This window comes from Sorex araneus, chromosome 2, assembly GCF_027595985.1.
Source record: "Sorex araneus isolate mSorAra2 chromosome 2, mSorAra2.pri, whole genome shotgun sequence".
Lineage (NCBI taxonomy): Eukaryota > Metazoa > Chordata > Mammalia > Eulipotyphla > Soricidae > Sorex > Sorex araneus.
The window spans coordinates 1,863,611-1,887,790 of NC_073303.1; the positions used below are offsets into that span (position 1 = coordinate 1,863,611).

General features: G+C 54.0%; 1 protein-coding gene across 5 annotated transcripts in view; it reads right to left on the minus strand.

The window, feature by feature from the left end:
* PRPF4B (pre-mRNA processing factor 4B) overlaps positions 1–22,437 on the minus strand; it is a 29,051-nt gene extending 6,614 nt beyond the window's left edge. For all 5 annotated transcript variants that reach the window (XR_008628491.1, XR_008628490.1, XR_008628489.1 and 2 more), the window contains exons 1-10: positions 22,319–22,437; positions 15,262–16,458; positions 11,569–11,724; positions 9,822–9,977; positions 8,763–8,844; positions 6,305–6,515; positions 3,244–3,317; positions 1,772–1,862; positions 1,485–1,632; positions 166–303 (exon numbers count right to left, since the gene is read on the minus strand). Coding sequence is in view for 1 of the 5 variants with exons in the window: in XM_055125942.1 (XP_054981917.1) it covers positions 166–303; positions 1,485–1,632; positions 1,772–1,862; positions 3,244–3,317; positions 6,305–6,515; positions 8,763–8,844; positions 9,822–9,977; positions 11,569–11,724; positions 15,262–16,458; positions 22,319–22,359 (2,294 nt within the window). In the remaining 4 variants the exon portion in view is untranslated. The remainder of the gene's footprint in view (positions 1–165; positions 304–1,484; positions 1,633–1,771; positions 1,863–3,243; positions 3,318–6,304; positions 6,516–8,762; positions 8,845–9,821; positions 9,978–11,568; positions 11,725–15,261; positions 16,459–22,318) is intronic.
* Positions 22,438–24,180: the final 1,743 nt, after the last annotated feature.

The following is a 24,180-nucleotide window of genomic DNA, read 5'->3' on the forward strand; positions in this document are numbered from 1 at the left end:
CGCCCCGCCACGAGTTGAGTCCTGAGTGCAGTCAGGATAAATCCACCAATCCACCCCCACCCCCACCCCCCGCCAAAAGAGAGAACAAATATCAGGGCTAACTAGACACATAGAAACACACAGGTCTCTGGATCTCAGTGTGGCACACGGGCTCTAATGCGATACCTGAGAGGCTCAAACACAAGACACAGGTGCTGTTTGTGGTAAAAGTGCCGGAAGAGTCGCAGACAATGGAACTTGTCATCGGGATCAGCATCATTTAGTTTTTTCAGGAACTCGAGTTCTTTTAAACCAGTCTTCTGCCTGAAAATCAAAGGAAAATTGGGTGAAAAATCAACGATACCCAGAATGTAGGGTATGTGATACCTGCTGGGCTTGGTCTGCTGTTCCGTGGGGTGGTGTATCGAGCCTGTGTTTGCCACATCCTGGCTGCCAAAGTCCCTATCGCTCACACAAGGCAAGAACCTGCTTGCTATCCCCCACCTCTGCCCATGGATTCACATTCATTTCTCCTCTCACGGCTTCCAAAGCAGTGCTCTGAAGGCCTGGGGTGTGATGGGAGGGTCCGGCAGTCTTGGGGTCTGTGTGATGCTGGGGAGAGAGCCACACCCTGTGCCGAGTCCTGTGCTGCAGCTCTAGCTCTGAGACATTTATCACGTATGGTCTGGGGGCCAGAGCTGGCTGTGGCTCACCACCCAGTCCTGGATTTACGTACTGGGGATATGAACCAGGGTCAGCAGGATACAAGGCAAGCACCTCAAGCCCTGTATTCTCTCTCTTATGCACCACCCCACAACCAGATACATACGTTTTGGTTTTTGAGTGGTAACAGTGGTGCTCAGGACTGACCCATGGCATGCTGGGGGGGGGGGCCAGTATGAGACACTGAGGGTCAAAGCAGAGTTGGCTGTGTGCCTGAATCTTAGGCAGTCTAAATCTGATATAAATCTGTAGCACATCTTCCAGTGCTTCAGAAACTAACGGCAAGTTGATCAACACTAACTCGGCATATGGTGTAGCCTATGCTTAAATACTTGGATCTAAGGGCTAGAGAGTACAGGGGAGGGTGCTTGCCTAGCACCCACGGACTCAGGTTCAATCCCTGGCACCCCACAGAGTACCACCAGCAGTGATCCCTGAGCACACAGGAGTAAGGCCTGAGTACAGCTGGGCGTGGGCACCAGCTTTGGTGCCTCCCACAAACAACCCAACTCCCCCGCCCGCAGATGGCAATGACTGCCAGTCCAATAAGGGAGGAGGGACGGATGAAAGGACTTCAGTCTCTGTGCCCCTTCACACGTGGTACAAGCCGACCCCTCCTCTCCCAGCAGCTGGCCTGAATCTAAGATCACCAAAAGCAGCACCAGGAGGGGGGACGTAAGATCAGTGTGACAGAAGGCAGAGCCAGGGGCTTCCGCCAGTCTCGGGTGCATCTCCCTGACCGAGGCTTCTGTAAAAAGCTGCACCCGCAGGTCTGGACCTACATGAGTTCGTTGTTCCTGATGATCTTCACAGCCACCTCCTGGTTGGCTCTGGCGTTATCTCTGGCTCGGACAACGTTGCTGAAGACTCCCTGGCCGGTGTAGCCGTACACATTGTAACGCTTATCAAGGACTTCGCCGATGTTCACACCTGAAAGAGGACACTGGAAATGAAGTTTGGGCTGCCACAAACAGAACCAGGCCAGCAGACAGAGAAACACGAGCAAGTGGCCACCGACCGGAAGCCCCACCACCAGGCAGCCCCCAGCACGAGGACAGTCGTCACTTACGGTAATAGCCTTCGGCGTCGGTCCAGTTATCCCTGAGGTTGGGGTTCTCTTTAAAATCTTTCCCAATGCCTGCAGCCCGAAGACGTGCGCTCTGAAACGAAGGAGGCGCGTGGGTTACCTCCCACCCAGCAGGCAGATGCTCACAGTCCTTCAGTGCCTCTAAGGCCAGTACTCAAAACCAGGGGCTGGAGCAATAGCACAGCGGGGAGGATGCTTACCTTGCACGCAGCCGACCCATGTTCTATCCCCGGCACCCATGTAGTCCCCCTGATCCCCACCAGGAGTGACCCTGAGCTCTGCCAGGCATGGCCTCGAAACAAAATAAAACAAGACCCATCGCTTCTCGGCCTTTTGGCTAAGATCAAGTGTAGTGTCAAAAGAAAAGCGAACTCTCAGCCCCCTGAGACAGGACAAAGATTCTCGACAGGTGCCCAGTTACAACTACAACCCCCCTCTCCAGCCCACCGTTTCCCACATTTCTTCCAGTGCCTCTTTCACAATCCCAGACATGAACTGGCTGCTGGGAACGAGTGCCCACCCCTCTCCACAGGAGCACCCTGCAGCAAGGGCTGTGCACCCCAGGGCGCAAACGTCTCCTCTTTGCATCTGCTCTTCTTGCCAACAGTCCTGTGGTCAAACATGTGTCCACCACACATGTCACTCAGTTTCAGAAGCCCTGGACACTGATGGCTCACTGGGGTCCACTTGACACTTCCTACCACATGTTCTTAGAATGCAACAGCCAGTCCCTCCCAAACACAGTTTTTCCGCTTATCTTAAATTCACAATGAAAATGGTCAGATACCTGAATATGCTGATTTTTCCAAGAAATGGCGCTGATACAACTTTAACAAAAGTCTGAAAGACCAAAACTTAACATACTCTTAACATTTGTAATTCTTTGGTCAACTTTTGTTGGCAACACGTGGCAATCCTCAGGGAGCCAGCGGGCCAGGGGTGGCGCCCAGGGCCCTGCACTCAGGCACACGGAGGGCAGTCCTGAGCTCTCACACGGGCCCCGACATCCAAATAATTCTTTTCTTGTTTTGGGGGGTATTTGGCCATGTCTGGCAGCGTTCAGTGGTTGCTCCTGGCTTAGCACACAGGAAGCATTCCTGGTGAGCGTGGGAGACCCAGTGGGCTGCCAGGAACAGCCCCGGGGCCGGCCGTGTGCGAGGCAAGGGCCCTTCCTGCTGTGCTGCCTGCTCTGGCCCATGAGCTCCAAATTCTTGGTCAACTAACTTCTCTGTTGCACTTATTGTAAAATTCTTACCAAATTTCAGAGCAACTAGAAAAATTTAGAAGTTGTTGTAAAATGAATATGAGTTTCCAGACTACCTAATATGCTAGTTTTCATATATTCTTTTTTATATAAAATATTGTTATATATATTACTTTTGGGGGATAAGCTTCACTCAAGGCTTATTCCTATTTAACAGCTATGTTTTTAAGGAACTTAGAAATTTACTCACATCAAAATATGCAGCGAACATGTCATCAGATTCTGTAAACATATCAGGTGCCAATAGCTTCTTTTGAGATGAACCTTAAAGAACATTAGCATTAATATTTAAAAAACGAAGAGCTACAAATTAAAACAGAAAAATCGCCAATGGAAAATCACTAATAGCATTTAGACTTCCCTCCCATAGCAGGTTCTCATTTACACTCAATTTAAAATCACCTTGTAGCACTTAAGAAATCTCTTTTTTGCTTTTTGGGTCACACCTGTCTATGTACAGGGGTTACTCCTGGCTCTGCATTCAGGAATTACTCCTGGCGGTGCTGGGGGGTGGGGGGGATCATATGGGATGCCGGGGATTGAACCCAGATTGGCCGCGTGCAAGGCAAACGCCCTCCCCGCTGTGCTATAGCTCCAGCCCCAAGAAATCCACGTTTCACAACCCACTTTTAACTAAGAGGGAGCTTAGTTCAAAAGAACAGATGTCTTTCGGGTCATCTGTTCAGGCTGGAACGACAGCACAGCAATGCAGGCTGTTTGCCTGACATGCGGCCGCCCAGGTTCAGTCCCTGGCACCCCACACGGTCCCAAGTACACTGCCAGATGTGGCTGGGAAATGCCTCAAATGCTAGAGCACACACGGGGTCTCACCTGAGGCCTCGAGTCTGCCTCTCCACATCCCATGAAGTCCCGTGCACCGCTGGCTGTAGCCCCAGCGGTTCCCCGCACCCCTCCCACATTACCTGCTTGCGCTCCGGGAGACCATAGGAGTACTAGAAATAACCCCAGTAGGCTGTATGCAAGGCAAGCGCCCTCCCCAATGCACGACCGCTATGCGCCTGACCCTATGGCCCTGGTTTTAGGGGGAGCTGTACCCTTTGAGCTGCCATATAAGGAAAATCTCTCTCCTCCCTCTCCCCCCAAAATCATTTAACAGGCTCCCCCCCCCATGCAGTTAAGATTAATCTGTGCTTCAAAAAGTAAAGAAATCACGGGGCCAGAGCAACAGAACAGCAGGGAGGTCGTTTGCCTTGCATGCAGTTGACCCAGGTTTGATCCCGGCATCCCATAAGGTCTCCTGAGCATCACCAGGGCTAATTCCTGAGTATAGAGCTAGAAGTAACCCTGAGCATCACCGGGTGTGGCCCAGAAGTAAAAAAAAAAAAAAAAAGGACAGGGGTTAAGGCAGATGCCTCGCAGTTCCACCCTTAGCACCATATAGGCCCTGAGCAGTCAGGCGCAGTCTGGACACCCCAAAGGGCCGCCCCTGGGTCCTCACATTGAACTGGAGGCCTGGCAGCCAAGGCCCCAGGAAAGGCCTTCTGAGGACCACTTGGAAGACCCAAAAAACAAACAAAACCCCACATGACTCAAACTCCCAATGGGGCCAGGGACAGCTTGCTTGGCCAAGCTCATTCATGCTCTGCCCATGAGGCCCCGGAGGTCTGAGTTTGGGAGGTCCCCAGAGCCACCAGATGTGACCCTCCCTGCCAAACAAAATTCAAAAAGTGGAATGCAGGGGCTGGAGAGGCAGTCCAGAGGGCAAGACGCTGCTTGCAGCCAACTGGTTCCATCTGCAGTACCACAGACCCGAGCACAGCCCTGAGCACCAGATGTGGCTCAAGAAATAAAAACCCATGCAGGACACATGACACGGAACAGTAAAGCCTCAACAAACCCCTCCGAAACCCACCGCTTGTGACTGGGCCTCGAAGGGAAACCGACGCTGTCCTAGACTAAAGGCGAGTAACCGAGCCTTTCCTCGCCACAGCGGAACACACGCAGCTAGGTCCATGGGAGCACTGCTTACGAAAACCAGGATCTGGAGGTAATCTCTGAGCTCCACAACAGGCGAGTGGATCAAGACACTGGTCTATGTACACAGTGGAATTCTACTCAGTCACAAGGGAGAAGGGTGGGCTAAGTCAAAGATGCGTGGCCAAAGCGACAGCAGAGGGGTGGGAGCTTGCCTTGCATATGGCTGACCAGGGTTTGATCCCTGGTACCCCACATGGTGCCTGAGCCCACCCGGAGTGATCCGTGAATGCAGAGCCAGGAGTAAGCCCTGAGAGAACTGCTGGATGTGGGGTCCCTCCCTGCCCCCAAGTACCAGATGCTCAAATGCAGAAACAAAGAGAGAGGCTAGATAATCCCCAATGGGGACCAGCTGTGACACTGAGCTGGGATGTGGAAAAGAACTTGAGGGTAAAGAAGGGTGTGGAACATGAGTGGGAAGACAGTGAAGCCACTAGAAATTACAACCTTCAAACCTTCATTTAGATCTACTGCAAACTATGAAACCTGCTAACAATTTTTTTTTTTTTGGTCACACCTGGCCATGCACAGGGGTTACTCCTGGCTTTGCAGTCAGGAATTACTCCTGGCGGACCATATATGGGATGCTGGGAATCAAACCCGGGTCGGCCGTGTGCAAGGCAAACGCCCTACCCGCTGTGCTATTGCTCCAGCCCCCGAAACCTGCTAACAATTTTAAAAGGAATGATAAATGTTTACAAATTCACCACTCTGGATTTCTGACTTGTAAGACCCTGGCCTACCAATGAAGCGTAACACGGAAAAACTATCACCGGCCACCTGCTAAGGTCCAGGACACAGGCCCATGCCCCACACACCCCAAACAGAGAGCTATTCCATCTCTAGCACCAACTGCTAGTGTCCAAGGAGCACCAGACAGGAGTCACAAGAAAGTAGACGACACGCAAAACGGAAACGAGCACAAAAATCCACCCAAGACCAAAGACTGACACATGGCAAGTGCATCTCACATGGAGCTGTGTCAACTGCCACCAGACACGTAAAGCTGCCAATTTCAGCAAACTTACGTTCTTCACAAAGTCTGACATATGAGCTCAAGTAACCTTAGCTAAAATGGAATCAGGGCTGGAACTGGCCACACAGCACTCCTGGCTGCAGCAGAGAAGGTAACACCCAGAATCCCAGTACAGAGCCGCCCAAGTTCCGTGAACAACATTTCAAACCCTTCTGCTCTGCAGTGCCCCCGGAACAACGCGCACGAGCCAGCGGAGCCCCTCCAGAGAGCCCCTGCTCACCGTTGCTCTGCTCGACTGTCATCAGGTTGTGCTTGGCTTTCACCGAGGCCTCGAACGTGTCGACGTTCTCCCGCTCGTACTCCTTGACGTCGGCGGCCACCCTCTCCAGGATGTCATCTGGGGACGGAGAGCGTGTGCGGGGGCTGCTCTGCGGGCTGCTGGGCTCCGACGGCACTGACATGTTGCTGTCCTCAGCCAGATACTTGTATTTCTGCAACGACAGCACCGAGCGTCAGTCTTGACAGCCAGTGCTCGCCAGTGCATCTGCTAAGAGGAGCGGCACCGAGTGGCAGGCAGGCCTGGGAGGTGGTGCGGAGGGCGGGGCACAGGAAGTGCATGCTGGAGCCTTGGAGTCACCTGGCAACACTCAGTCCCCCAAGCACATCACTGAGCATCACCGGGTGACACACAACAAAACCAAATGCTATCTCAAGTTCTTAAGAGGTACTGATGATGCCTTGGTTGAACCAGATCCACAATCCCTTATACACAATGGCAAAATCTTTCCGAGCCTGCCAACACTGTGCTGGGCACTTTGTCCACAGACGGCAAACCCTGGGCTGAGACATGTGCGGGAACCTCTCAGCACCTGTCTCCCACGTGAATAGGCCTCACTGCAGACCCAGAGGTGTCTGACGACAAGGTGCTGTTCCAGACCCCACAGACAGGGCTAAATAACATATACAGACGCACCATTATTACCTTTCTACAATTCAAGTATTTCTGAGTTCTGAAGCACATCTGGCCCCAAGGATTGGAGATAAGGGATTGTGGACCTGGGCAAGAATAAAAAAAGATTCAACCAAGTCTTTGGCAACAGCATTCAGCAACAACTTCAGCAGCTTAGGAAAGGGGGTCTCTCTGGGACTTGTCTTGCCCCCATTCGCCTGAGATTCAGCTTCTCGCTTTGTGGTGGCAAACGCCTAACCCAATCTACGGTCCGAGTCTGCTGAGTCCAAGGAAAAAACCCCAACCTTCCAGGACAGCCCCCTTCCTGCCAAGTGGTCACAACCAAACCCAAGTAAACTCCCCTTACACTGATTTTCTTAATTACCTATCTAAGCCAGAGCCCCCCTCGAACTTCAGACCCATCACTCCCCCCTTATGTTACTGAACAGCCCCTGGAAACCAACCCTGGCTTTTTGGCCACATCTGGCAGTGCTTATGGGTCACTGCTGGGCCTCCTGCATGCAGGCATCGGCCTTCCTTTCCCACACCTGGCAGGGCCTGGGTGACCCCACGCAGTGCCAGAGACTGAAGCCGAGGCAACACATGCCAAGACAAGCACCTTACCACTGGACTTTTTCCAGCCCAAAGTGACGTCTCTCTCTCTCTCTCTCTCTCTCTCTCTCTCTCTCTCTCTCTCTCTCTCTCTCTCTCTCTCTCTCTCACCTCCTCTCTCTTTCTTTCTTATGGGCCACACCTGGCCGTTCTCAGAGGACCATATGGGAGGCTGGGGATCAAACCCAGGTTGGCTGTGAGCAAGGCAAACGCCTTATTCATTGTACTATCACTCTGGTCCCTCAGGGGCCTTGGGCCAAGACAGCACCCCAGAAGGGATCAGACCATGCACCGTCACACCCTCCCCTCTGCAGGCTTCCGGGCCTGAGCACTGCTGATCTTTCAGAACAGTCATCCTTGGTTGTCAGGGTGTGTGTGTGTGTGTGTGGGGAGAGTGAAGGACCTTAGGCAGAACTCCTGGCCTTTGGCCACTCAATGAGCACTCACAGTGCCCACGTGTCCCCTCAGGGACACTGCCCTGCAACTTTACACTGAACAAGATGCCTCAGTTAAACAATCACAGCTGCATTAGAAACCTGCCAGCAGGGCATAAAGATGGTGCAGACCTGGCAGGGAGCTGCCCGGGCTCGATCCCTAGCACAGGTTCCCCTGATGGCCGAGATGGGAACTGCTGGCAGTGGGCTGTGCTTGAGCCCCTACGGAAGCCCCCACCCTGCTATCACCCTCCCAGAAACAGAATAACAATGACTGATTTCTTACTACATAAGACTCCTATAACTCTAGTAGTTCTCATTTATTAACTTAAAAAAAAAGAAAGAGAGAGAAAGAGAGTACATTCTGTGTTTGTCCTGAAAACTGTAGAGCACAGGCTGGAGAGATAGTACAGCAATCAAGGCACTTGCCTTGTACATGGCCAACCTGGTTTTGATCCCTGGCACCACACAGGGTCCCCCAAGCACTGCCAGGAGTGATCACTGAGTACAGAGCCAGGAGTAAGTCCTGAGCATTGCCAGGTATGGCCCCAAATCAGAAAACAAAAAAGAGCTATCAGAATCTTGTATGAGTGCAACCACTCACTAAACACTCATCTTTGCAAGCACAGTGAAGACGTGACCTACGTCCTCATGTGCAGCTCCAGTCAGCCACGCGTCTAAACCCCCCATCTTACCCACAGACAGATTAATGGACAATCAGAATGTCCCTAACTTGCACAGACCTGAACAATCGCCTGCCTCTGTATCCTCCGCTGTTCTATTAGGGCCTCTTCATCTTCTTCCTCTACATCAAAGTCTTCAAGGCTTAAAAAACATTACACAGATGCACAGAATTAATTTCAAACACATATTTAGATTCTAAAAGGTAATTTTCTATGTGCTGTAAAACTGAAAGCTGAGTAAGGAGCTGGGAGTCTCCTGAATAAAATGCCTCAATGCCCGGCTCACTGAGGCCTCTTAACCTCGAACCCCCAGAAGGATCAGACTGCACACTGTCAACCACCTCCCGCCCGCCCCCCACGCAGGCTTTCGGGGCCTGAGCACTGCTGATCTTTCAGACCTGGCGTCCTCAGTTGTCGGGGTGGGGGAAGAGACTGAAGGACCTTAGACAGTACTCCTGGCCTTTGGCCTCTCAATGACAACTCAAGGTGCCTCAGACAATCGCAAAATGATCTTAAAGATGCAAATCTCCGGGGCTGAAGTGATATAGCACAGCAGGGAGGGCATTTGCCTTGCACGCGGTCGACCCGGGTTTGACTTCCAGCATCCCATAGGGTCCCCTGAGCACCACCAGGAGTAATTCCTGAGTGCAGAGCCAGGAGTAACCCTTGTGCATCGCCGGGTGTGACCCCCCAAAACAAAACAAAAAACCAAACCAAACAAACAACCCCCCCCCCCCAAAAAAAAAACCCAAACCAAAAAACTCTGCTTTCTTCTGAGATTTCCTATTCAAACAGTTAAATCTGCAGTAAGAAAATCTCACTGGGGGCTGACATGTTGCAAGTTCCCACACTGGGATGGACACAGCCGCCGCCAGGTGGCCCCAGTGGCAGAGCATGGACCGTTTTCCAGCCTTGGTGGGAAACTTCTCCCTACAGGCACGACTAGCAGACCCGCTGCATAGACAGGAAGACAGGAGTCTGGGAAGGCGACGAACCAGCCCAAACAGAAACTCCTGTTTCTGCCATATAGCCACGGAAAACTTTTCAATCCAGGAACAAATGAGCAGGGCCCTGGGCCCAACACTGGTGTCTGTCTGCCCTGGAGAAGGCCTGTCTTACTTGTCGTCTGACGAGGACTCCTGCTCCACTTTCATGCCCTCTGACAGGCTCCCTTTGAATTTGTCTTCCTTGACTTTGCTTCTGCTTCTCCGTCTGCGACCTCCCCGTGACCGGGAGCGTCTTCGGAGACGGGATCGGCTTCTGCGGCCTCTGTCTCTAGTTGAGGAGAGAAAGACATTGAGGGAAATGTCTTGCAGGGGACGGTGTGTACTCGGCAGCTGTAGGGGGGTAACCCAGGGATTCTTTCAAAAGCTCAATTTTGTCATGAACCTTAAACTGCTCTAAAAATAAAGCTGACTTTTCTTAAAAAAAAAAAAAAAATCGTTAACGAAATCTGCAAGTATTAGAGTGGGCCAGTCTGCTCAGCTCCCGTACTTGTTGGCAGAAAGGGACCCCAGAACACTCGGGGGCAACCGAAGGTTGGTTTCCTTTGATCTCTGTGATGCTGACAGACGCCCGAGAGCTCAGGCAAACTCCTGACTCTACAGAAGGGTGGATTTACCGCGTAAACATTCCCACAAACTGCCGGCAGGTGATGACCCTTAGGAGGCCTGGGCCCACCACCAGGCCACACACAGGGACAGCGACACGGCCGCAGACCCATGCCAGGACCAAGCAGCCCCAGGGCTCAAAAGAGGACACCCAGCAGGCAGCCCAGCACAGGCACCATCAGACGAAGGGAAAGGATGAATCTGTCTGTTCCGAGACCTCAGTGTCCCTTCCAAAGGAAGCCCATGAAGAAGGGAAAGTGGGGGAAGCAAGACAGGAAAGGGCACCGGACACAGGAAATGCCGAAGAGAAAATCAGGATTAAGCCTTACAGGCAGCCCAGGCCCTTCGTGTGGAGCAGAGGCCGGGGGCGAGCAGGCAGGTTCCCCCCACACAATCGAAAGCACAATCTTTCCTCTGGAACCACAGAGGCCTGTGAGAAGCACCTGAAGGGGTGCCATTCAACACAGAGCATGGAGGCAACCAACGCGTAAACATGAACACCTTGGACAAAATCTACTTCCAGCTACCTAACACAAAAAAAATACTCATAAATATTTAAAGGAATAGCCACCGGCTACAACATTAGCCTTTTGTTACTGTATCTTTCGGTCACACTTCCTTGGGGGCCAGAGTGACAGTACAAAGCATGGCACTTGCCCTTCGAGCACTCAGCCTGGGCTCGATCCCCAGCATCTCTAGGAGATTCTTGAATGCAGAGGCCAGGAATAAACTCTGAGCACCACCAGGCATGGCCCCCAAACAAAAATCTACGTCTCCTTTAAAAATATAAATAAAGGGGTTGGAGCGATAGTACAGAGGGTAAGGTGCTTGCCTTGCACGTGGCAGACCCAAGCTCCATCTCTGGCACCCCAGACGGGCCAGAGACACCACCAAGAGTGATGCCTGAACACAAAGCCAGGAGCAACCCCTAAGCACTGCCAGGTATGGCCCCCCAAACGAAAAATACACGTAAAGCTTGATTACAAAATTCACTAAACTGACAAGAGAATGTCTCCTTAGGTTTAGGTGTGAACCTCTGACGGCTGTGCGTTTAGTTCTGGGCCAGCGCATGGGGACCCGATGGTGCAGGGCTTGGATCCAGACCCCCACCGTCTTTCTGAAACACGACTTCCTGCTCTGGGTAGGGACGGGTCTAGTGGCTGAGCACACTTTGCATGTGCACTTCACACAGTTTCTCCTGCGGGTCAGTCAAACGGCGACAGAGGACAAGGCCCTCCCCAGGAAGTCCTCCTTACCGTCTCCGGGGAGAGCGGCTTCTTCTCCGGGGGGAGCGAGACCGCCTGCGCATGGGCGAGCGGCTCAGGCGCCTTCGGGCTGGAGACCACCTGCTCAGAGGGCTGACGTCTTTGGATCTTTCCCGTCTGCTCAGGAGATCATCTCGAGTTCGCGTTCTTAGGGGAATCAGATACAAGTTTGTGAAAAACAAACCAAAATAAATGAGTCTCTGTCAGGCACTCAGGACACCTCAGAGCACAGCAGCCCAGAGGCACGTGCACATGAACACGTCTGGCGCAAGGCTAAACTCAGACAACCAGAATGTCATTTCAGCACTACGTTAATTTTCTCTAGCCCCACAACTGAAATTATTATTACGGGACAGTTATATTGTTAAACTAGTATTTTGGGACCAAGACTCAGAGACGATTCAGAGGGCTCAGGGCTTGGAATGTCCTAAAAAAATCAGAACAAGCAAACAAATACAAACCAACAGCTTAAACAAGCGATTCAGCCCCTTAGTTTGAAAGCCATTTTCTTCCTGATTGTGTTTCCTGGAAATCAATGCAGTGGTGTCCAGGAGTTGTTCCTGGTGGTACTACGCAGTTTAGGGAAGGAACCCCAGCCTTCTGCACACAAAGCCTGTGCCCCACTGAGAGCTGCCCCTCAAGCTTCTTCCTGAATGTCAACATTTTTGCAAACAAGTCTTAATTTTTATTAAATCGATTACATATAACAGTACTTACAATGAATACAGAGGAAATATTAGTATGGGAGAGAACACTGTATGTAGGAGTGGAAGCAACCCTGGTCTAAGTTTCCTGTAAGAAAACCAGACTCTGCAATTCTATTTCTACAGATCTACTGCACAAAGAAGCCTCCACACGCAATAGTGAAACCTGGAAGCAACCGAAATCCCCGCTGCAGGGGAAGATAGTACAGCGGCACTCTCAGTAGCAAAGCTACCACCGTTACGTAATGTCGCAGAAGTGCTTCCAAAGAAAAGCAAATCACTGTCAACAATGACTCTGGGTCTGAATGATAGAACAACGGGCAGGTACACGCCTCACTTGGGTCTGATCCCTGGAACTCCCTGAACCTCTATGGATCCCTGAGCACACAGCCAGGAGTAAACCATGAGCACTGCTAGGTGTGGCCCCCAAACCACAAGAGTATGACTCTGCTTTTATAGGGTAAAAAACTTGAATCAATGGCCAGACTTTTTAGGAGTGGTACTGGGAGAGAAATATAATTTACAGACTTCTGTGTTTTATGATTTCCTTCGTACGTGCCTTTTCTGTGATTAAAGTTGTTGCAAACACAACTCTCCAATAGAGAGGCTCACAAACCTTCTTGGCTACCACCCCCTTCTCAGGGGGAACGAGCCATTCAATGGCCCTCTCTAGAAATATTCCTGAAGGGAACAAACAGAAAGCAGCCTGTGTCTCAGACCACTATTGGCCTGGACCCTGGGTGGGGACTGCTGACCTCGGAGGAGGTCCCTTCTCAGATGGAAGGCAGCTGAGACCAGAACCCCCCAACGAACACGCTTCGTGGAGAGACTTGGGCTTGTTACGGAGTCACAGATTCAGGGCCTTCTATTTATTTACTTATTTATTTATTGCTTTTTGGGTCACACCCAGCAATGCTCAGGGGTTACTCCTGGCTCTGCACTCAGGAATTACTCCTGGCAGTGCTTGGGGGACCATATGGGATGCCGGGGATTGAACCCGGGTCGGCCGCGTGCAAGGCAAACGCCCTACCTGCTGTGCTATCGCTCCGGCCCAGATTCAGGGCCTTTTAAACGAGAGCTCTGGGTTCTGCCAGGCCCAGACAGGACAGCAGGACCCCCCAGGACTGAAGCAGGGGCAGGAACTCTCAGCCCCTGCACTATCCCTCTGGGCCAGCGTAGAGCACGCAGAAAACACTTTTGGAACTCTCTGAAAATAATCAAACCTCAAGGTCAACTTAAGAACTGTAACTCAAAGGCAGTATTCAAATGAAATAGTGCACAGGCAAGAACTCTTTGATTCTCTTTACCTACCATAAAAGCAGCATCCTGGGGCCAGAGGTAGTACAGCAAGTGGGGAGGGCGCTTGCTTTGCACGTGGCCACCCAGGACGATCCCCAGCACTCCACAAGGTTCCCTGAGCCCACCAGGAGACCTGTCAGCCCAGAGTCAGGAGTAATCCCAGGGCACTGCCGGGTGTGGCCAAAAGAGAACAAAACCCAGCATCCTCCAAAGGGATTCCTCCCTAGTGGGGACCAGGCGGCCTGTGGCCCTCGGGAAGCTCTCAGCTAACTACGCTGGCAGTCCAAAGAGGGCCCGTGGGGGAGGGGTCGAGAAGGGGGATCCACCAGGCCAGTCTGGCAACTCTTAGGGGATCACCAGGTCGGTGCTATCCAAGGTAGGATGGCCACCCTGTGTCATTTCTCAGGCCCAAAGCAACATCCGTTTAAGGGACCCTGGCTGATAATTCACACAGTAACTATGAAGATCTTTTTTAGAAGCAGACCGAAACCTCCCCCACTTCTTCCCTCTATGCTTTCTAGTCCACAACAGAAATCATTCGTTCATTTCCTAATAACTTATAAGTAACCATAAGAATATGTAAGAACGAAGAGGCCAGATGCATTCAACTATGTTACTCCCACACTCAGTGGTGCTCGGAGTCATGCAGGAACCGAACCAGGGTTGTCTGCATGCAAGACAAAAACCTTACCCTGCTCTGGTTCCAAAAGAAAAGAATTTTCTTTTTCCTTGCTTTGGGGTCACAGCAGGAGATGCTTGGGGGACCACATGGGATGCCAAGAATCAAACCCAGGTTGGCCAAGGGCAAGGTAAGCACTCTACCTGTTGTAGTATTGCTCCAGCCTGAAAATAATTCCCTATACCATTTTCTCATCATTTCCAACAATGAGATTAAGCATATTAAAAAGCAGTTAACAGGAAAAAAACAAAACAAAACCCAAACACTTTCAAGGTCCAATGTATACCACTAGAATGCTAATTCAAAAGAATGGACAGATTACAACTTGTAGTTTTCTCTTTCCAGTCTATACTGCTCAACAAATAATCCAAGCTCTACAACACCCCCAAGAAAAATCCCCAGGCATACGTGTTTATTGCCACATTACCTGGACTTAGAGCCTGCAAATTAGTATCTATGAATCTGAGGGGAGAGAAAAGCTGATGCTGATCCTGTCAAGTTTTTAGGTTTAAAAATTCAACCATTATAAATCACCAACTCGAGACTAAGATCCTCTGACCAAAGTCCAACATAGCCCGCGGAAAGGAATGGCCAGCACACTGTCCGCACTTGGGCCGAGACAGCAGTGGGCTGTGCGCAGGCTCTGCACACAGAGGAGGCCCCAGATCCAATCCCAGGAAGCAGATGGTCCCAGCACTGCAGGGCACAAGGCATAAGCACCAAGCTGGGAGTGGCAAAACAACTCAGAAAGATTTAGGGTCAAAATATAGTAAAGGTCAGGACACTCGCCTGGCCCATGGCTACCAGGTCCTGTCCCAGAATGGTCCCTGAGCACTGCCAGGTACGGCACCAGAACAACTGTACAGCTCATGCCAGGCCCACTCTGTACCTCCGAGCTGGAGTTTCTGCTCCAGGGTGGGCTGCATGGCTGGACAGCACCAGCAAAGGAAGGGGGAGGGGGAGGAGCGGGCGAGCAGTGGGGCACGGTGGGGAGTCAGTTACCTGGGAGAAGACAGTCGCCTCCTCTCTACTTCTCTCCGTTTCCTCTCCAAGGACCGGCTCTTGGCTCTTCTCCCAGGAGACAGAGTTCGGGAAGGTGATTTGCTCTGCTTGGACCGTCTGTCGTTTAGAAGAGGGGAGCGACTTCTTCTTGACTTGTCTCGTCTCGGAGTCAAACTTCTTCTCTTCGGGCTACGACCAGGCCGTCTGCTGGGGGACCGATTTTCCTTCCCAGAAGAAGCATCTTTAGAGGGAGACTTAATCGGCTTCTTTTCCTTGTCTAAGTCAGATCGTTTTGATTTTCTCTCTTTGGACCGTGACCTCCTGTCTTTGGATTTATCTCTTAAGTCTATTGGGGACCTAGATTTCTTGCCCCGATCCCGACTTCTACTTTCATTTATGATGGGGGACTTTCTTCTATCTTTCGTCTTACTTTTATCCTCCACCTTCACTTTGTCGTCTGTGGGAGATCTGGTCTTCCCCACTTTCTCCTGAGATCTCCTTCTCAGGGCAGGAGACTTGGACTTCCTTGCCTGGTCCTGAGACTTACTTCTTTTGGACGGACTTTTGGACTTCTTCCTCTCCTTTGACTTGCTCCTGGTGGTCTTCTCTTTCGCTATTTCCACACTTCCTTTACTTTTCTTTTTATCAGACCTATGTCTAGTCCGTTCTTTGGATCTGCTTTTACTTCGTTTTTTCATACTGTTTTTATTGTCCATGAGTTCAAGCTTCCCCTTCGTACTTGAGGATCGAGCACTAGGCCTATTTCCGTTCCTCGCCTTCTCGTGGATCTCGCCCTCCTCCTCTGAGCCAGACTCGTAGCCCTGGAGTATGAGCCCCATCCCAGACTGGACCTTTCCTTCCATCAATTCATTATCCAGTTCTGCTTTGATCAAGGCTCTCTGTTTCTCCAAGTCTTCCAGCAAAGCTAAATCATCAAGTTTAGTTCTTTTGGCTGGAGACATCCCTTCTTTGTCAGAAGCATCAATAATCTCTTTTCTTTTGTGTTTCTTATGTTTATGCTTATGTTTATGCTTTTTATCCTTGTCATCTTCTGAGGAATGTTTATGTTTCTTGTGTTTACTTCTGTGTTTATGCTTCTTCTTTTTGTGGCGACTGTGCTTATTCTGAGACTGGTCTTCCGAGACCTCTCCATTTTCTTCATTCATGCTCTTTTCAGAATCATCAGCATCATCCAGCCTATAAAAGGATCACACACTGATTAAAAGTGTTTCATTTACCCAGCATTCAGTTAGAACAAACTAAGAGCAATGAGGGTCCGGGATGTGGCTTTGTGGTCAAGAGTGCAACCTCATCTCCAGTGCCCTATTTCCCTGCCAATACCGCTCCCCTCCCCAGAGCAAATACACGGAAGCTCATCAGTCACTGCATTATTTTCATACCAGCTTCGAGCACTTCATTTTAAAGATACAGGATGACAGGCCCATCAAAGATATATGATGGGCTGAACAGTGAGTGAACTTTATTTCTAGTGGTCGGACTCAAATACTGCAAGCATTATTAAAGGAATCACAAAATAGGGAGGTTAAAGTAATTATTCTTAGTAGAAATTCAGAAGCATACCTTAAAAAACTGTTTGTGACCAATACTGCTCTATACCCAGATTAAAGTCTGGTAGCTAAAGTCAGCTGTGTAAATACAATCACAAGTGCCCAGGGGGCCCAAGTCAAAGAAGTGAGCACTCAGCATGGAGCCGCCCCAAGCGACCAGATAGATCGAACTGAATCACATCAAAGGACCTTCTACAAGTCAAGAATAGTCCAGTACCAGCAACTTATGATCTACCCCAGGCTTTGTTCAGCAGATATTTAACCTGAATTTCAACTGCGGCTAGCTCCCCCAAACGTTCATAGCAACAGATGCTAAGCAAAAACATTTTAACTCAATTAAGGGAGGAGGGTGGGTGGCTTCTACATTTAAATGTTTGGGCTATGTGGAGTCTTATATTCTATTTTGCCAAGTCCGTGCTGCTCAGAAAGCTGCCGGTAACACGAGGTGCATTATTCAACGGGACGCTGAAACATCACACCCTAGAATGAGATCAAAATACTTAAATTCTTTGGATTCAGGCAATCAATCACATGACTTTTAAAGACATAGATTTGTCCTTTAATTATATATTCCTGAGCTTTTCTTGTTTGCACTCTACACTACAAATAGATCCTTACAATTAAGAATTATTCTTAATCTTTTTTTTTTTTTGCGCTTTTTGGGTTACATCCAGCAATGCTCAGGGGTTACTCCTGGCTCTGCACTCAGGAATTACTCCTGGCGGTGCTCAGGAGACCATATGGGATGCTGGGAATCGAACCCGGGTCGGCCGGGTGCAAGGGAAACGCCCTACCCGCTGTGCTATCACTCCAGCCCCAATATTCTTAATCTTTTGATGTAAAAAAAAAAAAAATTACCTCCTGCATGTACAGCACCAGGCCAGGCACAATACCATACAAGACAAATGTCTGTGTGCTCTCTGGGGAACTGCAGTGCAGGGGGAACAAGGGAAAAGTTGATCAAAGACTGGAATCAGGGCATCATGGGAACACAGAAGGATCGCCCAGTGTCAGGAGTGATCCCTGAGCACTGCCAAGAGTGCTCCCTCCCCCCAAATCTAAAGATGATCGAGGAAAATATCTCCTAGAAGAGATCACAGAAAAACCTATGCCATCTGCCAAGCAAGGACTCTGGTGGGAGATAAGGGGCAAGGGTCACAGCTTAAAATAAAGGAAATAAAGGGGGCCGGAGCGATAGCACAGCGGGGAGGGCGTTTGCCTTGCACGCGGCTGACCCGGGTTCGATCCCCAGCATCCCATATGGTCCCCCAACCACTGCCAGGAGCAATTCCTGAGCACCGCTGGGTATGACCCAAAAAGCAAAAATAAATAAATAAATAAATAAAGGAAATAAAGACTGAAGCAGGGTCGGAGAGGTCAAAGGGCTAAGCAAGCACTCTGCGTGAAGAGGCTGGGCTGGGTCCCCAGGACCATACAGTCACACAAAACAGCCAGGGAGTAACCCCACAACAAATAACAGGCAAAAAGGTGCCACTAAAGTCCCAGACGGTAAGGAAGGAATAGCCTGAAAGGGGAAAGGGGCACTTCTTTCTTTTTAATTGAACCCCCTTGAGATACACAGTCACAAAGTTGTTCACGACTGGGTTTCAGTCACACAATGTTCCAACACTGTCCCCTCACCACTGTGCACTTTCCATCACCATCATCCCCAGCTGCCCCCCGCCCCAGTACTCGATAGCAGGGGGGGAAGCGACCAAAAGCAGTTACACCCGAAGCAGGTACGCGCAACTCTAAAGGAGTGTTGCCAAGGACGCGCCAGGCCAGGTTAAGCAGAGCAGGTGGGTCTGGGAGCCAGAGAGGCCTACCCAGGCACTGCCCGGCTGTTGCTGGTTGGGCCACCACAATGCTATTCCCAGGCAGAGGAATTCATGAGCCTTCCGGCCAGCCCAGGACCATGGGGGGGGGGGGGAGAGGTCTCTGAAAAGCTACCCGCGGCCAGCAGTGGGGACATGCAGCCCACGGTCCTGCCCTGATCGGGGCCATTTAAACCACCTGTCTATTTCTGGCACTGGGCCCCGGGCACTGCAGAGGAAGCTTGTTCTCCTGTACTCTGGCTTTGGTCAGGGATTTCTCTCTAGCAGGATTAATTAACAGTGCCCACTGGGTAAGACTTTTCTCAGACTGGGAAAAGGACGCAGAGGATCTTTGTGTTAAAAAGGGCAACAGCTTGCTAACACGGAGGGGCGATCAGCTAAGCAACCAGACAGAGGCTTGCTCCTGGCCCGGGCCGAGGCCTCCTCTCCACCCCTATCTCCCACCCCACAACCCAGAAAGCACGTGTGTTATCTATTTTCCTGAATTTAGAGAAGGAAGTTCAAGAACAGTTGAATTAGTTTAGATCGGAGATAGGCATAAAGTTTTTCTGGTTTTCTTTCTGGGCTACACCCAACGGTGCTCAGGGCTTACCCCTGCTGTGGCCTGTGGCCCAGATGGGATGCTGGAAACCAGAGAGTCAGCCACACACAAGCACGGTCCTACCTGCACTCTCTCCAACCCCCAGAAAGCCTTTGTAAAAGTCGAGAAAACAGAAGCATTTTGAAACCAAGATGTGGCCTGGTGGTGGGTCGAGGCCCCAGGCTGCTCCTGGCAACAGGAAGAAGGTTTTGCTCCTTTAACTCAGGAGTTCCCACATTCATGGACGCACCTCTGAAACCTACTTTTTTTTACCAACAACCATAAAGTGTCCCAGGATCTTTGCACGCCCTTGTGGCAGGTGCGGCCAGCACTGCCCCCAAGCAGCTCAGAGCCAGACTCCGCGGCCCAAGCTCTAGCCACACAACTGTGGCCTCAGGCAAGATAAACCTGCTAGCTGCAGTCACCAGTCATTACTGAGCGAAGAGCCCGCCTCAGCTCACGGCAAGGACTGCAGACAGTTAAGGCAGAGTCCTGGGAGGGTGCCGAGCAGGCGGCAGGCTATTATTACTGCAGACACTGGATACGTTACTCACGACTCTGCCGGGAGCCCGGCAGGGCTGAGGCCCCGCGTGTTATTTTAAGGAATACTGTCAAGGGGCCTGGATTCAAGAGCCAACTACAACGTAGAATGCTGCCTCCGGGGCCAGTCCACGCAGGGCCTCGGCCCAGCCCACAGCACTGCAGAATGCTGTAGCAGCGAGCAGCATGCGGCTGCCAACAAGCCACTCCTGCACGGCCACGGTGTCCACCCGCCGGGCCGGGCCGGGGAGACAAGCCACAGCTGAGGCACGAAGGCAGGAGGCTGGCACCACATCCCACCAGTCAAGAGCTCTTCCATCAGGCTGAGGACGCTTTTAGACCATCACAGCCGAGCTCCTCTAGGAGAGCCTGACTGCTTCCTGCTGCAGGGGGAGGCCCCAAGGGCACGACCAGCACCACAGGACAAGCTCCTCCGTGAGCTCTGATCTTCCCCTCACTGCTCTAACCCAGGGCCCCGATCATCCCACCTCACTCTGTTCACAGGTACCTAAGCGCTGCTGGCTGGGTTCGGTCTCTCAAGAGCAAACACGCTGGGTTGGAAGGGTTGACCACTGCCTCACAGCGCACACGCCCGCAAGATCCTGTTCCTCAGAACCCACGCCCCAGGTGATTCACTCCATCAGGCCCGTAGAAGGGTCTCTGAGCATCTGTGCTGGGCTGGGGAGGGAGAGGCCAGCAGGTGACGGGCGCTGCTGGGCTCCGTCCGTATGAGAGTAAGCGCATACTTCAGTCTCCTCGGCCAGCTCCCTGCCCGGTTTGAGAGAACTTCTAAGTCTTCCAGTGAGCTAGAAACCTAAAATTTGTGAGTGTTTACTTCCGTCCGAGAGACAGTTTCTTTCCAAAGAAAATCTAGCTCCCGAGAGCACAGAGCACAAAGCCCCTGCATGATGGAGCTATGCCCAAGCGAGCACTGTTTCCTGCGTGATTTAACGTTTTCTCGAGAAATGGCAGGTCGCTGTTAACGAAGCTACAACACCTGAAGCTCCACTTTAAAGGTCAACTTTAATCCTGGGGATCAACAAGGGGCCGGGGCCGCGCCAGCCCCCACCCAGCATGCAAGAGTCCCAGAAAGTCAAGAGCCGAGATCTGATGAGGCCAAAGAGGGGGCGAGGGACTCAAGGGCACAACATAATGCACCCAGGCCCCTCCGCTCTGGTGCCCACCCCAGGGAAATCATCAACTTAAAGCTTTAGGGCACCCAACGGCCTCCCCGGCCGGTTCCCAGCGGTGACTAACGGCATCAACACTTCAGTCAAGAACTTAGATTCTCCCGATCACGGACGGCGCAGTGGCAAGGTGCGCGCCCTGCGCTTACACTTGCCTGACCCCCCCCCACACACACACACACAACAACAAACATGGTCTGTAGCACTTTGTCACTAAAACAAACACTCGACTGAAACCGGGACGCCCCCTCAGGCCACACAGGAGAGCGGAGCCGCGCGCCAACTCTAAGCACAGACACGCGGGCGCGCTCGGCGCGTGTCTTCCTGCTCTGTGGGGTGCAGCGCGCAGCGTTCGCCCCTCATGCCACCCGGGTCCCCCCGGCCACGGGGGTCATTAACCTCCTCCCCCACTTCTCCCGAGCACTCTCGGCGGTTCTCCTCGGGAGCCACCCCCGACCCGGGCCCACGGCGGGCCGAGCGCCGCCGCCGCCGCCTCCCAGGGGCGAAGGAACGAGGCCGCTTTGCCTGACCGGCCGCGCATCGCGCCAGAAGCGACGCGGGCGCAGCGGAGTGAAAACCGGAGCGACCCGCACGGCTCCCGCCTCCGCCCGCGCCTCAGGGCCGGGGCCGCCGTGCGGGCCGCTGCGGTGAGGCGCCCCGCGTGGCCCCCGCGCCCCACAGACGGCGCGAGCCGCCGGGGAACCGAGCCAACAGCTCGGGGGGCGCGGGGGACCCCGCTAGGATCCCCCCGACGCTGCCGGCGGCCTCGCCCCGGGGCTGGGGGGCCGCGCACGGGACCCGCGCGCCAGGCCGGCGAGGGCCGCGCCGCGGGGCCACATCTGCGGGCGCCCCGGCCTCTCGGGCAGCTCCCCGGGCCCCGGCGCCTCTTTGTCTGTCTGCGGGCGGCCCGGGCCCGACTCCGCCCGCCGCACCTCAGGGCCGACCCTCAGGCCGGCGCGCCCAGGGCCCAGCCTCCTCAGGGCCGAGTCTCCTCAGGGCCAGCCGCTCCTCAGGGCCGAGTCTCCTCAGGGCCAGCCGCTCCTCAGGGCCCAACCTCCTCAGGCCCGGCGCCCCTGAGGCCCGAACCCCTGAGGCCCGGCGCCCCCTGAGGCCCGGCACCCCCTGAGACCCGGCGCCCCTGAGGCCCGACCCCGCTGAGGCCCGGCGCCCCCTGAGGCCCGGCGCCCTGAGGCCCGGCGCGCGGCGCCGCCGTCCGCGCACTGCGGGCGCCGACTCGGAAGCGGCTGGCGGTCACCCCGAGGGCTGGGGGGGTCCCCGCGGCCGGGCGTGTCCGCTCGGCGGGCCCCGGGGAGGGCAGACAAAGGCTCCCGACGGGCGTTCGCTTACTCGGGCGCGTCCCGCGGCGTCTGCGCCTCCGCCGCCGCCATCTTGCGCCTGCCGCCGCCTGGGCCGCGCCGCCGCCGCCGCCGCCGCCGGGACGCCGCGCGCTGGGGCCGCCGAGAGGCGCGCGCGGGCCCGTCGCGCATGTGCGAGCGCCCAGGCCGCCGCCGCCGCCGCCGCCGCGGAATCCGGATGTGGCCGAGCCTCCGGGGCCCGGCGCGCGCGCGCGGCCTGACGCACTTCCGGGGCGGGCGGGGCGGCTTCCGGGCCCGGGGGCGGCGGCGCCGTGCGGGGGTCTGTGCGCGGCACCCCTCCCCCTGCTTTCCTTGGTGGGGGTGTCTGTGGGGGGGACACTCACGGGGTGCCTGGCTTGGGGTCGGGGGCCACTCCGGGGGTCCCGGGACCCTCTGCGGCCGCGGGGGGAGCCAGGCGGGGGTGACGCTCTGTGGGATCTAAAGGGTTCGAGAGGAGACGACCGGGCCGAGCCAGGGCACGGGGCCGGGGTCTCTCGAGCCCGCCCGCGGCTCCTCAGAGCCTGGAGCACAGGAGACGCAGTGACGTTATTTTTCTTCCCCGCTTTTTGGGTCACACCCGGCGGTGCTCAGGGGTCGCTCCTGGCGGTGCTCGGGACCCTCCGGGACTCCGGGCGTCGAGCCCGGTCGCCGCGCGCAGGCAGACGCCCTCCCCGCTGTGCCCTCGCCCCGGCCGCGGAGCAAGTGAGTGTCACTGAAAACTCGAGTTGCTTCGTGACTTCGCCCCGAGGCCACTTTCCGCCGGGAAGGCCGCGGGTCCGAGCGCAGTGCCCGCGGGGCCAGCTTCTACCCAGCCCGGCCGTCCCCCGAGCGCAGGCGGCTGAGGTGGTCGAGCAAAGGGGGGGGGCACCTTTCCGAGCCCACCTTCCTCGCACCCCTCGTTGACGCCGGTGAAAGCAGCGGTCGGCGCAGCCGGTGTCTGCACAGATCAGTCGGGGTCGCGCCCCGCGTGCGCAGGAGGCCTGGGGGTCGGTCACTCTGGAAGGCGCGGGCCTGACAGTTCAGTGCCCCCCGATTCTTGCAGCTCTTGGGCGCAGCAGTTTTGGGGGCAGGGGCGGGGATCCGACTCGGGATCGCCCCCCCCCCCATGTTCCTCACACGCTCCTGCCCTGGGTACTGGGGCCCCGCCACTCAGGCCGGGGCTGAAGGGGCTGCTTTTCATCGGGGGAGTTTTCCACACGGGCTGGGCAGGGCCCCCAGGGCCCCCTTGAGGTGCACCCGCCCCCCCAGCCTTGTTTCAAGGCCTTTGAGAAGCAAACAAACAAACAGGCCCTTCAGGCAGGTGTGAAGGAACGGCCACACCCCAGGCTGTGCTTTCCCGCTCACCTGCTGCTCCCCGGGGAGAAGCTCTTTGCTGGGCAAATGTTTGCGGAGAGTCCGGGTTCAGTGCTTGAAATCCGTGTGTGTGTGGGCGGGGGATCGAATCAGGAACCGAGTGTGTGTGTATGTGTGTGTGTGATGCCTATGCAGGGGGGGATCAAATCAGGAACCGTGTGTGTGTGTGTGTGATGCCTGTGCAGGGGTGATCGAATCAGGAACCGAGTGTGTGTGTGTGTGTGTGTGTGTGATGCCTATGCAGGGGGGAATCGAATCAGGAACCGTGTGTGTGTGTGTGTGTGTGTGTGTGTGTGTGATGCCTGTGCAGGAGGGGGATCGAATCAGGAACCAAGTGCGCCTCTGTGTGTGTGTGTGTGTGTGTGTGTGTGTGTGTGTGTGTGTGTGATGCCTGTGCAGGGGGGGATCGAATCAGGAACCGAGTGCGCCTGTGTGTGCCTGGGGCGTGAGGAATCAAACACTTGGGAGCAAGTGCGCCTCACCTGGGCCTACGCCCCTGCC